The 17,684-nt window shown below is 43.3% G+C and overlaps 1 protein-coding gene across 1 annotated transcript; it reads right to left on the reverse strand.

The window, feature by feature from the left end:
- Positions 1-839: 839 nt before the first annotated feature.
- trit1 (tRNA isopentenyltransferase 1) lies at positions 840-17,420 on the reverse strand. The gene is made up of 11 exons (XM_055656110.1): positions 17,240-17,420; positions 13,053-13,192; positions 12,684-12,780; positions 11,516-11,691; positions 8,867-9,009; positions 7,032-7,143; positions 6,277-6,386; positions 4,514-4,591; positions 2,452-2,561; positions 1,529-1,646; positions 840-1,378 (listed from the first exon to the last, which is right to left on the reverse strand). The coding sequence occupies exons 1-11, from the start codon at positions 17,375-17,377 to the stop codon at positions 1,266-1,268; spliced, it is 1,335 nt and encodes a 444-aa protein (XP_055512085.1). The 5' UTR covers positions 17,378-17,420; the 3' UTR covers positions 840-1,265.
- Between the last annotated feature and the right edge of the window lie 264 nt (positions 17,421-17,684).

Here is a 17,684-nt window from a genome sequence, read left to right on the forward strand (position 1 = left end):
AGTGTAGCAAGCCAAAATGTCGCCTATCCATTCCGTCCGTAGACACTTCTTGACTCGCTGGGTTACTCCAGCACTTTGTGTTGTACTCAACATTCCAGCATCAGCAGTTCCTTGTGTCTCCTGGTTGGAAATCATGGTACAGCTCCAAAAGCCTTGATAAGACCACATCTTGAATACTATGATCACACCCATTAAAAGAGTTTGGAGAAAGTACAGGGCTAATATTCCAGAATGAAACATGAAAATTAATTTCCAAGGTTACGTATATTAGGGTGGTGGGAATTTTAAATCGGTACTAAAATATTGTGATTCTGCAGCAGTTTGACTGTAGCTGACAAGCCTCTCCAACACTGGGATTTTTTTACCTATAGATGGTGAGTTCTCGTAAAGAACATTCATCAAAAGTTTAGGACATGCAGAACATAAATGGAAAATTAAAGCAGAAACATTCAATGGAAACCATGTCATAGATTTCGACTGTGTGTTTACACCCATTTTACAGAATTTCCTTCATGTTACTATCATCAAACAATCTATTCCTTGTGACAGCTATCATGCTCTACATGGAGCATACAGCGTACCATCCCTTGGGAGAAGTCATCTTTAAGGAATGAGCACCAACTTCCAGTTGAATTACTGGCCATCGTACAGAATTTGTTGGTGCAGGCATGTGAAGTGTTGCCCTGGGCAAACCTCAATTCCAAATATCTCTTCCCTCAAATCATATTTGCTCCGTTGACCGATGACTGATTTCAGGTCATGATTGCTAATTCTTCAGTTACCAAATCTTCAGGATACTTCAGTAAGCAAACCATGCAGAAACAGTCACTGGATCGTTAAAAAAATATGCATCTTTTAATTCTACTTCAACACTCTTCTAAGTTAAAATATTGGAGATAGTGAACACAGATAACGCGACTGAATGTGGAGGTTGGAGGCAAGAGGTGCGGCTTCTTTTCCAGGACTACATCCAACCACGTTTAGTAACCTATGTCAATTGATTCCACCTTTCAAAAGAAAAGATGCAACATTTTTATCCTCCAAATGATCCAACAGGACGCTCCCAGGACACAAACTAAAATATCAGCAACAAATTCTCTGTTGATTGTAGGAACAAAGAGAAGAATGGAGGCAGAGTATAGCTATTCTGCATCGTCTCCAATAGGCAAGAGCTTCAGGCCAGCTATTGTCAAGGACCATCCATACCAGTTGGTTCACATCTTGGGGCAAGTTCCTGTGATATTAACGCAGACCGGAGGAAGCCTCTACACTTCTTGTGGAGTGTTTACAGTGTCAGGGGAAGTGTCTGTGCTTAACTGTGCCTCAGCCCTCTTCCGCCTCTTCCAGTGGTACTGATGATTCTTGGATTTCAGGTGAGCTGCAAGGTAAGCAGTCAGAGTTCATTCAGCGATCATTCTCAATCTGGCACCCAGCTAATGTCTTCACCCCCAGCTGCCTCAACACTCCTTCACTTCATCTCACTCATGCAGCCTGGGTTATTTTCCTTATACGGCCTAATTCTTCTTACCTTTCCATTCCTGATCACCAAGAATGATTTTATCACACAATTCACAGACTCGCCGGTTTCTCTTCCCATCAATCTGATCATGAGCCACGGTTAGTGGCAATGCTGCAGGTTGCTCTCCCTGTAAACATGGGCGCAGTTACCAATTAAGATTCACAGTACAAACATGAATCATAACACCAGTAAAACTAAAAGAGATTGAAATCACCAATCTGAATAAAATAATCATCTTTTATTCACCAGAAATGTCAATATATTTTGAAAGTTATAATTTCAATCCTTCATGCTTAATTTCTTTGCCGCCATTTTCATAGGTATGGGTTAGTTCAATTTTAGTTTTAGAGATGCAGCAGAAAAGCAGGCCTTTCGGCCCACCGGCTGACCATTGATCACCCGTTCACACAAGTTTGATGTTATTCCAGTTTACCTACCCAATCCTAGTTAGAGTTGAAAGAAATTATATGGGCTATCTTCATTTCAGAGTGACCCAAGATGTTCTACAGCCATCACATAGCAGTCACAACAACATAGGCAAGAGCCAGCAAATGTTCACAAAACAATATGCACATTACTTATATTATAACATAACACCTGACCAGATTAGCAATGTTGGTTGAAACATAGTTTGACCAGGACACTGTGATACCTTGCTTTATCTGAATCGTGTCACTAGATCCGTTGCAGTAACCTTAGAAAGCAGCGTAATCTTGCATTACACATGGATTTAATGTGGATTTATAGCTACGTATCAGTGTTGCTATAACCAGTATGAGCAGACAGCATTTAAACCAGAAACAAAACCTGCTGAGTGCCGCTGATCATGAAAGTTTATGGACGGAGTGTAAACGGCTGAATCCATCACGTGCATGCATCAGGACTACAGGAGACGTACAAACATACACCACGTTTGGCCCAGTGTTCTGTACCTTTAAGAAGCTCTCGACAATCTGCAGAGCAGGTTGCAACACCGTCTCCTCCCATTGGTTGACAAAAGTCACATCCAGGCCATACACTGGTGGAATGTTCGCTCCTGGTCCTTTAGAAATAAAATCATCCAAGAAAGCAGTCAGAAAGTACCCACTGATAGTTCACTGGGAGATAAAGGATGGATTCCATAAGCCTTTTCACTGCTAGTTTACTTTGTTAGCTTCACATGATCCTTTCTACCCAGTATCCCACCACACACCTCCTTCAAATTCTCCCGTTATATTTTCCAATACCACTTCCTCCATTTAACCATTTAAAACAAATGCTGTTTTAAAAAGAAAGACACGTTAAAACTTCCAAATAATAAAGGACAAGCAGCGGTTAATCACAACTAGCATTAGACTATTTAAAATGTCCCATATACCTCAGGATGTCACTTCCCAGCTTGGCCTCATCACCCAACAGTTTGCCCTGATTTTTCTGTTTCTCACCCTCTCTCCTGTATTTTTAACACCCCTCCTAATACATCCCTCCCAACCGCTCCTTCCACTAAGTTCCAAAAGCTTGCTACCCTTCTCAGTTGATCCCCAAGTCCTGTGCATTGCTGCTGGCCTGTCTACAACAGCGGCTATCAATCTCCCTCCACGTTGCTGCTCCTGGCATCTGACCGTGTCTGGTGCACCAATAACACCACTGTTTTAATGTAACGGATTTGTCCATGAAAAGTATAATTCAGGTTATGAACTGTAAGTTGTGTAATTGTGCCGCCAATTAATGAAGGACTTATGAGAGAGTTAAGATGAGAGTGGAGAAAGGAGAGTGCATGCTAGAATGAGCTAGGAGACTGAGGTCTATAAGAAAGGATTGATAGTAAATGTGATACTAGTAAACACCATAGGCTCATTTCCTGTTGGCAATGTTTCCACTTACTGGAAATAGTGCAGGCCAAGATACCTCCTAAATGGAGTTAGACCAGCAGCTGACACACTGCCATGCAGCAAGTGTGTTGCTGTAGCGGGGCCTGTATATCATGACACTACTCTATGAGTTTATAGTTTTGGCCTGTGCTGGATCTTTGGCCGGACATGTCTAATTAGCCACAACCCTTGGGACAAAGACAAAAAGCTATCCGAACTCAGCGGGTCAGACAGCATCTGCGGATGGAATAGACAGACAATGTTTTGGATTGCTACTAGGTAGACAAAAATGCTGGAGATACTCAGCGGGTGAGGCAGCATCTACGGGACTGCTACTCTTCTTTAAACAGTAATTTTTTTGTCTGAAGAAAGGTCCTAGCTTAACAGTGCCGGCTCGAAGGGCTGAATAGCCGACTCCTGCACCTATTGTCTATTGAAACATCGTCTGCAGAGTGTGAAGAATGATCGCGATGGGAAATGCCTGTCCATTCCCTCCGTAGACGCTGCCTAACCTGCTGAGCTTCTTCAGCACCGTATTTCACTCAGGATTCCAGCATCTGCAAATTCTTATGTCTCCTGTGGTCCTAATCCTTTCTTGCTTCACATGGTCTTACAATTAATTCCCATTTTAAGTAAATATCATATTTCTTATACCAAGTTACTATTTAATTGGCTTCCAAAACCCCGTGAAGTAGTGAATTTTGGTCAATGCCTCGGGGGTTGCACAGGTTTTAAACATGTTCATGTAGGAATAATAGCACATTATGATTACAGAACTCCATAGAAGTCCTGAAGATATACTTGCTCTTTAATACAGCACACTGCGTTCATGGGTTTGCTCCTCAAATATTCTGCTACATGACTTCAGAATTAAGGGACAGAAGTTTAGGGGTAATATGAGGGGGAACTTCTTTACTCAGAGAGTGGTAGCGGTGTGGAATGAGCTTCCAGTGGAAGTGGTGGAGGCAGGTTCATTGGTATCATTTAAAAAATAAATTGGATAGGCATATGGATGAGAAGGGAATGGAGGGTTATGGTATGAGTGCAGGCAGGTGGGACTAAGGGAAAAAAAAATTTGTTCGGCACGGAGTTGTAGGGCCAAGATGGCCTGTTTCCGTGCTGTAATTGTTATATGGTTACTTACTTTTCAAGAAACGATTGCGAACCCATTTGTTTTGTTTCCGCGCATAACGCTTGGTGACTTGTTTCAGCGCAGTGATACCTGCCGAGAGTAGAACAGCATGTAAATATTAATAAACATACATTCACCATTCGAAGGACATAGATGTGTCAGAAGAATGGTTTGTGAATGCTCTGAAAACATGATTTGTTTGATACAGTAACGCACTGATTCATACATTTGGAATTCTCTACTCAGAGTAAGAGGAATGCACTTGCACAAATTTCAAAACGACACAAGTATACAAGTTGCAGCCACTGAAACACAAGTTGCAGCCACTGCCCAGTGATGGTTGACAGTCACAATTGGACTCAGATGCTATCATTCTAACCCTTGGCTTCAGAACCCACCAATTTCTGTCTCACTCGGTCTCAAGGGCCCCACCTACTGACATACAAAGCAAGAATTTAAAAAAAAAAAAAAAATCAGAGAAGTATTAAGCAAAAATTACATCAAGCAGAAAGGAGGTCAATATAAAGAAAAATGTTAAAATGACGAAATTAAAGGTGACGTATCTGAATGTTTGCAGCATTCACAACAAGGCGACAGATTTAATGATATAATATAAGTAAATAAGTATGTTCTAGTTATCATAAAAATCTGCCTGTGATGTGATCAAAGCTAACACGCAAACTGGCAAACAGGGAAACCTATGGTGTAGCATTATTAATAATGTGATCAGTGCATTAGTGAGACTTGATCTTGGCTTGATCAAGATGTAGAATTATAATTGATTTAAGTTTATCGTAGACACAGCAAAGGGAAGAAAACACTACAAGAAATTATCCAAAGACTAATAAATAGTTGTTGTATGCTGAATATGGCATAAAAGACATTAGTATTTCATGTTAAATATTTTAAAATTCTAACCTAATCAAGCAAAACCACTGTAGCAAGGTGGAAGATGAATTCATGGAAGATTATCGAGCAAAACGGAAATTTTGGACCTTGTTTTTTGTACTGAGAAATAATCAACTGATAAACTTGTCCAATGGGTTTTGGGGAAGCGTGACCATACCACGATGGAAGTTGACAGAGATAAAAATGACATTGTTCAATGCAAAACTTGGGTCTTAAACCCAAACTAAAGACAGAGACTGCTGGCTCTGGTTGACAGGAAATACACAATGAAAGCTATGATGGTGGACAAGTATAATGCTTATGTTGAAAAAATAAAATCATTAGGGCAGAAAACTGCTCTGGAAAAGTGATTAATCCAACATTTCCAAATCGGCCGATCTGAGGGACCTGGAGGTGGAGTGGTGGGTGAGAAGACTTTTAATGTAGGAGGGGGAAAGCCCATTGAGGGCTTTGTAGACATAGAGGAGGGTCTTGAAATGTATACGGAACCGAGGGACCGAAGAGCAGAGGGACCAGAGAGGGAGAGAGCAGATGGTCTTCTCCAGCTCCTCTTCATGTTCAGAGTGGGGACCACATTTTAATCAGTTTTTACCATGAAACATGCTAGTGATCAACGCAGTGGGAGTATCTTCACCAGAGCACGGCTGTGGTTCAGAGCCTCACAGCCGTCGACTAAACAGCAATTTAGAATGGGCAATAAATGCTAACATGCTCTCGTGATACATACACACTCCTATGTAACCGGTCTCCTTGGAGCGTGGTTCCCATATTCACTGCTATCCTCGTACACTAAAAGGACTTCTTGCACATTGCCTAGCCCAGTATTGCTGAACACTACTATTACAACACATGATATAGTATGGTACCTTGGGTCAACAGTTTGTCCCTCATTTCACTGGAGCTAGTTTTGGAGATCAGATATTCGTGGAATTCCTTGAATCCAATGGATTGGAAAATGCCATGCTGATAGTCCTGGCTGTGTTGTGTCTCAATGGAAAAAGATAAGATAAATTAACAAATGTTCTCCCACTGAAATTTCAATCACCTGGCCAGACTCATTTCTCATAACAAGGTGTGGTATGGTCTGTTCCCTGGTTGAATGTAGAAATAGATAAGGTAGACAGTCAAAACCTTTACCCCTAGAGGGCATAGTTTGAAGTGAGAGGATGAAGTTTAAAAGAGACACGCACAGAGCAATAGTGCATTGCCAGGGTGGTGGGGGAAGCAGATGCGTTAGTGCCGTTTAACATGTTATTAGATAGGCACGTGGATAAGCAGGGAATGGAGGCGTATGGATCATGTGTAGGCAGATGTCAGTTTTTGGCATTTTATGTTCGGCACAGACATTGTGGGCAGAAGGGCCTGTTCCTCTGTTGTACTTTCTATGTTTTATATAAAAGGATTTAAATTTCCAATGCATCAAAGGCATTGTTATTAAACATTGTTATTAAACAAGATTACTTGACTGGAAGATTAGTATATAGAGGTATTTGATGGTGGGCATGAACATGATGGGCTGTTTCTATGCTGTATGATTCTCTATAACTCCAAAAACCACGTGTGATGTCCTGAAAGTTTACATTTTTTGACTGATTATACCCTTAACGGGACTACATCTGACCTGTTCTTGGCTACTTTCTGTTGGTTGTACTGGTTGTGAAAACTAGTCAGCTCTTCTAGAAGACCAGTGGAAAGCATTTCGTCAACGCGCCTATCCAAGCGCTCATCGAGGACTAGAGAAGAGACATTTAAGAGTTATATGTTTACCAACACTTTAAATGAATCTTGCAATGATATTGATTGATATATAAAATGGTTCAATTCTCAGCTCATTTTAGTCACAGCCATCTTCGGACCAGGTAAATACATCAACATCACATCAAATTCTACGACATCAAGAAATCTGATTTCAAACACTCCCATTTCTTCCTAACTCCATGTAATCCTTTTACTTAGAACAAGTTACGCTCAATTACACCTTCCAACGTTCATCTGCTTCCTTCCCTGCTCATCACTGATCTGAGGTATGAGGTGTAATATATCTTATTCCTAAGAAACCTTCCCAATAACTACCTACCATGGATATCAAGCTTACTGGTCTATAATGTTCAGGTTTTTCATTGCAGCCCTTCTTACATAGAGGTGCAACATTAGCCACCCTCCAGTCATGCAACACCTCACCTGTGTCTGACAATGATTTATATATATATATATATGGAAGAACAACAAGGGAAGGACTTGGAACTTTAGTTTGGCCTTCCATCACAGTGAGGAGTCACTGTGATGGATGTTTATGTTAAAATGTGTTTTCTGAGTCTGTTGATTTTTAAATTGTATGATTGACCTAGCCAGTGAATTTCACCACACCAATTGGTGTATGATTTTTTCTCACCAGAGCCTACATTTCTCGTCATCCAGGGTTCCTTCCACCTACCTAGCCCTTCACTCTGAAAGGGACATGCACACTATGAATTCTCACTATCAGACTTTTAAAAGCATCCCACTTTTTGTCCTTTTGCCCGCAAACAAAATACTCCAATTGTGCAAGTTCCAGTCTAATACCATTAAAGTTGACCTTGCCCCAATTCAGAACTTTAACTTGTGGGTAAGACCTGTTTATATCCATAACTATTTTTAAAGGTAATAGAACTGTAGTCGCTGATCCCAAAGGCTCACCCACCAATACTTCATTCACTTGCCCCACCTAATTCTTGAAGAGTAGGCTAAGATTTGCCCACTCCCTTGAAGGGCCCTCTATATATTGCCTGAAAAAACGTTCTTGAACACATTTGACTAATTCCACCCCATCTAAGCTGTGGCCCTTTAGCATTGGGAAAGTTATACTGGGTGTTTAGCACATTTGAGCAACAGAGGCTGGATAGGCTGGGTCTTTCTACCATGGAGCACTGGATACCAAAGGGTGACCTTATAAAGGTTTATCAAATCACGAGGGTCATAGAAAAGGTGAACAGCCGCAGCTATTTCCCCAGGATAGGAGAGTCAAAAACTAGAAGGCATAGGCTTAAAGTGAGAGGGGAAAGATTTGAAGGGACTTGAGAGACTGGTATCAATAATGGTGATCATGAAACCTCTATATGTTCAATGGAAGCTTTGCAGGTTAACCAAGAATCAACAACAACTTTCAGGCAATGAAATCTGCCATTGTTACCATCTGTGCAACTCCAAACCCATAAAACTCTTAACTGCAATTAGCGATGGACGGTAATTGCAAGCCTCAACAGCGATGTCCTACGAACAAGTAAATTAATTATTTGATTTAAAATCTAGCTTTAAATTGATTTAAAGCTCACTACCACAACTGAAGCCTACCACTATTAAAAATAATGGAGAAGGGTGATTCTTGATCTTTAATTCTCGAGAGATTGGCAGGTGATACTAATCTTTCGATTCTTATTACTGATACAAACAAATTTGCTTATTCCCACTTCCTCTTACCTGCAAGGTCAGCGTGCAGCCACAAAATACAGGACCGTGGAAAGCGCAGTGCCCCGCCCAGGGGTCCTCCGCCCTCTTCTTCCTGCTGCTGCTGCAGATGCTTGCTGTGGGGAATTCCCGTCTCCTCGTAAACCTGCAGACTCCTGTCGGAGAAAGCCAGGGTTACCGACGGGCAGACATTCCGACCACAATGACAAAAGTGCAGCCTGTCTGTCCACAGACCTGGAGGCACCTCTGTTAAAATAGCTTTGCAGCAATGAAATCTAAAGCTATGCGTTACTAAAGTACAATGCACAATTCGAGAAAAATCCCATTACTTCCGCGATTAAAGTGTGGATCTCTCCATCACCCCCAGGCGTACACCATTTGACAAGCACAAATCAAATGAAACAGATATATATGTTGATTGGGGTAAAAGGGCACATCAGAGTTTTTACACCAGCACAGTCTAAGGGACCAAATGCCAGATTCTCCACAACAAATTCTGCACTTCCTTCAGTTTTCAAATTCCAGACTGATAACTGGGCTTCACAAGCCAAATAGCGTTCACCGACTTTGTGTTCACTGGAAATCGGTAGCATATACTGGAAATATAAGGAAAATAGATCCACAGACGACACCATCTCCCTTACACAAGATTCAGCTCTGAATCACCAACGTCAGGATGATATTCATTGACTACAGCTCAGCCTTTAACACATAATACTGAATAAGCTCATCTCCTGGTCCTTGGCGCCTCTATCTACAGTGGGCTTCGTAACTTCATGACTGGCAGACGTGTCAATTAGAATTGGCCATAACATTTCCTCCATCTTGACCCTCAACACTGGCACTCCTCAGGGTTGTGCGCTCAGTCCCCTGCTCTCCTTTCTTTACACACACGCCTCATGGTCAACTCGATCCTTAAGTTCACCAATGATACAATGTTTGTCGGCCAGATCAACGACAATCGTGAGATGGAGTATAGGAAAGAGATTGGAAACTTTGTTACGGTGAGAGGGCAACAACCTAGCCCTGAATGCCAGCAAGATAAAAGAGTCGGTTGCTGATCTCAAAAGCTGGGGTGGGGTTTGGTGAACACAACCCAACATTCGACAAAAGAGCTGTTGCAGAGTGGCCAACAGCTTCAAGTTCCTTTTAGGCATCCAGCAACCTAACCTAATCCCTTCACACTGATGTAGTGATCAAGACGACACATCAGTGTATTCACTTCCTTAGGCGTCTGAGCAGATTCGGCACATCCACGAGGATTCCCTCAAATTTCTAAATACACTATAGAAGGTATTCTGATGGGATGCATCTCACTCTGGTACATCAACTTCTCTGCTCTTGACCCTCTGAACCCACAGAGAGTGGTGAACACAGCCTAGTCCATTATGGACTTATCACCTCCTCCATCCAGTCCATCTTCAAGGTGCGTTGCATCAGGAAGGCTGGAAGTATCCCCAAGAATGCCGGTCACCCTGGACATTCCCTTTTCTGGTTGAAAATAGAGATGTTTGAAAACTCAGAAGCTTGGACCTCCAGACCTAAGACCAACATCTTATCCATTGCTATCAGAGCTCTGGGAGAATTAAAAAAATCACCTTTCTCATCCCCTTCCTGGAGATGCTGCCATGTCCTCTTGCTCATAACACTACTGCATTCATTAATGTTAGTGCACTTTAGTTTGGTTTTTTTTTAACTACTTCAGATTGTCCTACAACCTTTGCACCATTTTGCTATCTCATTTTTCGTTGCATTTATTGTATCTACCATTATCGTGTATACTGTGTACTATATGGGCTTCATGCAATCAAACAATTTTAAACGCGTACAATCTTATGACCAGCACTGCAGCTATCTTGGTCTATCCCCATGAAGGTAACTGCTGCTTCCCTTTGAGGAGCCACGAGGATCTCCTGACCTACAGCCCACATTTCCAACAACAGCTTGTTCACTTATTGCCTACCAGGGATATACCTTTACTGATTTTTACTGATACTACATTTAATGTTAGCCTGGAAGATCCAGAGTGCACAGCAAGAAGCACTATTCCGAGAACACCTTAATTCCTATTTGAAAGAGCTAACAATTCTCAAAGGTTGGCCCACTGATCAAAGAATATTGCCCACATGCTGCCTAATAAACAGTTTCCTTAATTTAATTGTGCCAAGATGGGCATTCGATTAACATCATTCGTGACCTCAGTACATTGCAAAACAGATTACATCAAAATACATACTTTTCATCCAGGTTGTCAAATAAAGGTCCCACTAATAACAAAGCAACTAGTTTAGTACTGATCTGGTCACAGTGGCAAGTCCTCAGCTCTTTTATATCTACCCAACATAATATCATATTCAAATGATGGTACATCTATTGGGTATCCTCCTGAATACTCCACTGAAGTGGCAACCAGGATTGCGTCCCCAAGTTCCTGGAGAAGAGCTCAAATGCAGCTCTCTAAACTCGAGGCATTCCTGATACTTCCATCTGGTATTATATTTTATGCCTTTCATTTCAGATCCAATCCACGGACATATCTTGCAGTTCAATGAAAGCAGGAAAATAAGAGGTGTACTAGTTCAAATTACGTGTTGGTTGGTAAATTCCATCTGATGAGTAAGTGGTATTTTGGGAAATAACAACCACTCATTTTAAGCCAACCTTGCCACTTTTCGTTTGTCGTGTGGGTGTAATTTTTCTGCCATTTCAGGATCAACTCCAACCAGTCGTGTGTACAGCTCTAGGAAGTCCAGTTTTTCCAGTTCTTCTTTCCTGTCGGTCACTGGTGTTTGAGTCACAACTGCTGCATCTCGGGCAGAGCAAACAGCAGTCCCGTCCTGCAGCACAGACAGAAGTACACATTAAACCTACCAGTGGGTAAATGTCAGAGGTTAAGCTACAGTACGGTGCCAGTGAGGGGGAGGGTCACAAAGAGAGAGCATCAATCAAGAGTCATAATGCCAGGAATTGTCGAGTTTTAGAACTTTCATGGGTTCTGTCACTTCCATAAATCACCTCTGGCTTCACTCACATCGCCTCCCACTGCGTGTACAAGAGGAGTACATGTAGGTGTACCTACATACCTGTACGTCTTTGGAGTGTGGGAGGAAACCTAAGATCTCAGAAAAAAACGACATCGTCACAGGGAGAACGTACAAACTCTGGACAGACAGCACCCGTGGTCGGGATCGAACTCAGATCTCTGTCACTGTAAGTGCTGTACGGCAGCAACTCTACCACTGTTCTACCGTGCTGCTTTGTCTCAACTTATTCTACTTGTTTTTTCCCCCCACACATGGCCTGGCTTGATTTCACATTGACATTTACCTATACCTGAGGGGCTACAATGCTGACAACTATATTGCACATTCAGTATCTTTCCCTTTGCTCTATCTCTTGTACTTGAATTGGAATTGATAATATTTATGTATAGCCTCCGTTGCCATGCTGTGAGAACGCCTCCGTTGCCAAGCTGTGAGAATGGAGAGGTTGAGAAAGAGTTTCTTCCCAGAGGTCATTCGGACTGTAAACTCCTATCTCACCAGGGACTAACTTTACTGAACCTTTTTCCTTCCGTCCACAATATTTAATATGTAAAAGAATATGTGATTCTGTTTGTAGTTTGTTTGGTTGTTTGTCTTTTTGCACAAAGTCCGCGAGCATTGCCACTTTTCATTTCACTGCACATCTCGTATGTGTATGTGACGAATAACCTTGACTTGACTAGTATTATTTGATTGGATAGCATGCAGAGCAAAGCTGTATGTCAGTGGGCATGACAATTATAAACCTAAAGCTATATCTCCCTCTGTACCTCTATTTATCATACCTTTGTGTCCACCAGCACTTTCCACAGTAGCGATTCAATGTAGTAATTAGTTCCTCCAACGATAATCGGAATCTTTTCTCGGTCAATTATATCTTCGATGTGGATAGTTAATGGAGAGTTCCAACTATTTCAGTTTGATGAATGGAATCAATGTAAATATTAAAAGTTATATGACCCAAATAAGCTCAGCCAAAACCCACAGCAAGACCATATTTGAATGGACATTGGCTTTCTGAGGAGACACCTACCCATACCTCTTCACACCCACTCCATTGCTTAATCTCCCCCACAGCATGCCAACTGAGATCCCAGCATGGTATTCCCCACACAAATAATATCACAACTCTAAGACGGCACAGGTCGAAGGATATTATAGGCAGTGCATTATTCCTGAAATCCACCACCGAGTACGACACCAGGGGATCGAGGAAACTGATCATGTGATGAGCGCAGAGTCGCTGCTCTTCAGTTGTCACCTTGTTCGTGATGATGTCCAGACCTTTGTAAACCTGCAGCACACATATCATCAGCATCAAAGCTCCATCTCATGGCTTCCCTTCCCTTCGCTCCCAAAGCTGACAACCTTCCAGTGCTTCACCAACCTCACCACTCCACTCCTTCCAACCACAAATAGCTTCAAAACCTTCTCATCATTTGCCCATAGTTGAAGAACTGTTCAAATTGACAGCATTTTAAATGCTGACAGCAACTGTTGAAAAAAAGAGCAAAGGAGGATATTTGTCCCACTGTGTCCATGCTAGCCACTGCTCATTCCTTGTCCCGTGGACCACAGGCTACGCCAATCCAAAGCTCACTAACACTGTTCAATGTCATAGAGTGATAATGTGGAAACAGACCCTTTGGCCCAACTTGCCTACATCGGCCAACATGTCCCAGTTACACTAGCCCCATCTGCCTGCATTTGGTCCATATCCCTCCAAACGTGTCCTATCCATGTACCTGCCTAAATATTCTTAAACATTGCAATAATACCTGCCTCAACTACCTCGTTTGGCAGCGCGTTCCATACACCCACCACCCTTTGTGTGAAAAGGTTATCCCTCAGATACCCATTCAATCGTTTCCCCTTCACCTTGAACCTATGTCCTCTGATCCTCGATTCCCCGACTCTGGGCAAGAGTGTGCATCTACCCGATCTATTCCTCTCATGATTTTATACACTTCTATAAGATCACCCCTCATCCTCCTGCGCTCCAAGGAATAGAGACCTAGCCCACTCAACCTGTCCCTATAGCTCAGACCCTCTAGTCCTGGCAACATCCTCGTAAATCTTCTCTGAAACTGGTGCCATGGTGCCCAGAACGGAACTTAATATTCGAAATGTGGTCTCTCCAACCTCTTATACAACTAACTTCCATACTCAATATTCAAACTGATGAAGGCCAATTGCCAAGAGCCTTTTTGACCACCTTATCTACCTGCGACTCGACTTTCAAGGAACCATGCACCTGCACACCTAGATCCCTCTGCTCTACAACACTCCCCTGAGGCCTTCCATTCACTGTGTAGGTCCTGCCCTTGTTAGACATCCCAAAATGCACCATCTCACATTTCTCTGTATTAAATTCCATCAACCATTCCTCAGCCCACCTTGCCAATCGATCAAGATTCTGCTGCAATTTTTCACAACCATCTTCACTATCTGCAAAACCACCCACTTTTGTATCATCAGCAAACTTGCTAATCTTGCCCTGTATGTTCTCAGCCAAATCATTAATGTAGGTGACAAGCAATAACATGCCCAGCACCAAACCCTGAGGCACACCACGAGTCACAGGCCTCCAGTCCGAGAAGCAACCTTCAACCATCACCCTCTGCTTCCTTCCATGAAGCCAATTTGCTATCCATTCAGCTATCTCTCCTAGGATCCCATGCAATCTAACCTTCCAGAGCAGCCTGCCATGCAGAACCTAGTCGAATGGCTTACTGAAATCCATGTACAACTCTGCCCTCATCGACCTTTTGGTCACGTCTTCAAAAAACTCAAATCAGATTTGTGAGACATGGTGTCAGGATCTGGTAAAATACGAAGTTGGTATATCCCTTCTTCATAATAGAGCTTTTGTTTCTTTTTCTTTTTTCTTTTCTATGGCCTATTTCTTAACTTTTTTCCCTAACTCTTTGCTTAATGGGTCTTTCTTTTTGATCACTCTTTCACAATATCACGACTTTCTCTCACTTTCTTTACTTCTCTCACTTTTTAAAGCTTAAAAAATGAAATGGTACAATAAATGTAATAAGACATATTTGGCTTGTACTATTGTACTGTACTTAACCATATATAACCATATAACAATTACAGCACGGAAACAGGCCATCTCGACCCTTCTAGTCCGTGCCGAACACATAATCTTCCCTAGTCCCATATACCTACGCTCAGACCATAACCCTCCATTCCCTTCCCATCCATATAACTATCCAATTTATTTTTAAATGATAAAAACGAACCTGCCTCCACCACCTTCACTGGAAGCTCATTCCACACAGCTACCACTCTCTGAGTAAAGAAGTTCCCCCTCATGTTACCCCTAAACTTCAGTCCCTTAATTCTCATGTCATGTCCCCTTGTTTGAATGTTCCCTACTCTCAGTGGGAAAAGCTTTTCCACGTCAACTCTGTCTATCCCTCTCATCATTTTAAAAACCTCTACAAGGCCCCCCTTAACCTTCTGCGCTCCAAAGAATAAAGGCCTAACTTGGTCAACCTTTCTCTGTAACTTAGTTGCTGAAACCCAGGCAAATTCTAGTAAATCTCCTCTGTACTCTCTCTATTTTGTTGACATCCTTCCTATAATTAGGCGACCAAAATTGTACACCATACTCCAGAATTGGCCTCACCAATGCCTTGTACAATTTTAACATTACATCCCAACTTCTATACTATTACTTCTAATAAATAAAATTATAAAATTAAAAAAAAAGATTTGTGAGACACGTCCTCCCACGTACAAAACCATGATGACTGTCCTTAAGTCATGCTGACTATCCTTGTCCATCCAAATGCCTGTATAACCTATCCCTCAGAATATTCTCCAACTAGTAACTTTCCAACTACAGATGCTAAACTCGCCAGCGTATAGTTCCCAGCATTTTCCCTGCAGCCCTTCTCGAAAAGAGGCACACATTTGCCACCCTCCATTCTTCCGGCACCTCTCTTGTATTTAATAACGACCTGTAAATTTCAACCAGGGCTCCCGCAATTTCCTCTCAAGTTTCCCACAATGTCCTCGGATATACCTGATCAGGCCCTGGAGATTTGTCTACCTTCATACACGATAGCACCTTCAGTACGTCTTCGACAGTAACACTTCCGTAGACTGCTCCAAGTTCCTCCATTCTACTATCTTTCTCCTCTGTAAATACAGAGGAGAAATACTCATTGAGGACCTTGCCCATCATCTGTGGCTCCACACAGAGGTGACCACTTTGATTCCTGGGAGGTCCCACTCTCTCTCGAGTTACCTTTTTCCCCCTTATGTGTTTAGAAATTCTTTTGGGATTGGCCTTAATGCTACCCACCAGAGCTATCTCCTGACCCCTTTTACCCTTCCAATTTACTTTTCAGTGTACTCCTTAAACTTCTCCAAGGATGCACAGGATCCTAGCTGCCTATACCCGTCCCATGCATCCTTCTTGTTTTTGACCAATGCCTTAATTTCCCTCGCTAGCCAAGCTTCCTTACGTTTGCCTGCTTTGCTCTTCACTCCAACAGGGACGTACATATCCTGAGATTTTGTCAGCACACTTTTAAAAATATCCCACTTGGCTGATGTTCCTTTCCCCTCAAATAACCTGCTCCAGCCAACGTGAGTGAGACCTTCTCTCATACCCTCAAAGTTGGCTTTACCCCAGTTGAGCATTTCAACATGTGGGTCCTCTCTGTCCCTATCCGTAAGTATCTTAAACCTAATAGAAATGTTGCCACTCGTCCCACGAACACTTCATTAACTTGCCCATCCCAATACTAGAACCAGTGTTGCCCTCTCACGTGTGAGGGCCTCTACATGATACTGCTTGAGAAAACCCTCCTGAACACATTTGAGGAACTGCACCCCATTTGAACCGTTGACATCACGATTTGCCCGGTCAATGTTGGGAAAGTTAAAATCGCCTACAACAACTTCCTTATTTGACCTGCAGCCGTCTGTAATCTCCTGGCATATTTGTAAGAATGTCATTGTCCTATCTGGGACATATGACAATAAAACACTCTTGACTTCTGTGTGTCTGGATGATTTCTGCCTCGACGACCGGTCAGACCACAAGTCACAGTTCCCAGCAATGCACGGAGTTTATCCTCAGCACCATTCCTCATCCCACTGGTCTCTTACTTCCCCAACTCGTCCTTCGCTCCATCTAATCCCTCACCCCTTGTCCCGTTCACCCCTTGTCCCATCTCGTCATTCAGTGGGTTATCACCTCCCGCATGTACTAGATGTGTGTCCTGGACTGTTGACCACTGTTGACCATCGTTGACCATCGCTGACCATCGTTCACCACACGTTCCTCGCCATAACTCGCCTCGCCACCCCTTACCTGCATGCTATCGGCGCTGACGATCTCCCCGCGGAGCCTGCGGCCTAGCTCCAGCGCCAGCCGCGACTTCCCGGTGCCGGTGGCGCCGAGAATCACTAGCAGCGGCCCGGGGCGACGGAGCGAGGGCAGCACGGCCATGATGGCGGCGCCGGGGCCTGGATGTGGGGCGGGGCTGAAAATGGACGGGACCGCCCACAGAGGTGGGGCCATTCGTAGAGGCGGGGCCATCCGTAGAGGCGGGGCCACTCGTAGGGGCGGGGCCATCCGTGGGGGCGGGGCCATCCGTGGGGGCGGGGCCATCCGTGGGGGCGGGGCCCCGTAGGGGCGGGGCCATTCGTAGGGGCGTAGGGGCGGGGGCATTCCGTAGGGGCGGGGCATCCGTAGAGGCGGGGCCATCCGGGGGCGGGGCCATCCGTAGGGGCGGGGCCATCCGTAGGGGCGGGGC

The sequence above is a fragment of the Leucoraja erinacea genome, chromosome 26 (genome assembly GCF_028641065.1).
Source record: "Leucoraja erinacea ecotype New England chromosome 26, Leri_hhj_1, whole genome shotgun sequence".
In the NCBI taxonomy this organism is placed as follows: Eukaryota; Metazoa; Chordata; class Chondrichthyes; order Rajiformes; family Rajidae; genus Leucoraja; species Leucoraja erinaceus.

What these genes read in the sequence shown, in the direction of transcription:
- trit1 (XM_055656110.1), bottom strand. Translation starts at nt 17,377, where the DNA reads ATGGCCGTGCTGCCCTCGCTCCGTCGCCCCGGGCCGCTGCTAGTGATT. An exon ending in AAGTGCTGGTGGACACAAAG is followed by an intron (nt 11,692 to 12,683) that starts GTATGATAAATA and finishes TCTGTGCTGCAG; the next exon opens with GACGGGACTGCTGTTTGCTC. An exon ending in TCGCAATCGTTTCTTGAAAA is followed by an intron (nt 2,562 to 4,513) that starts GTAAGTAACCAT and finishes TTATTTCTAAAG; the next exon opens with GACCAGGAGCGAACATTCCA.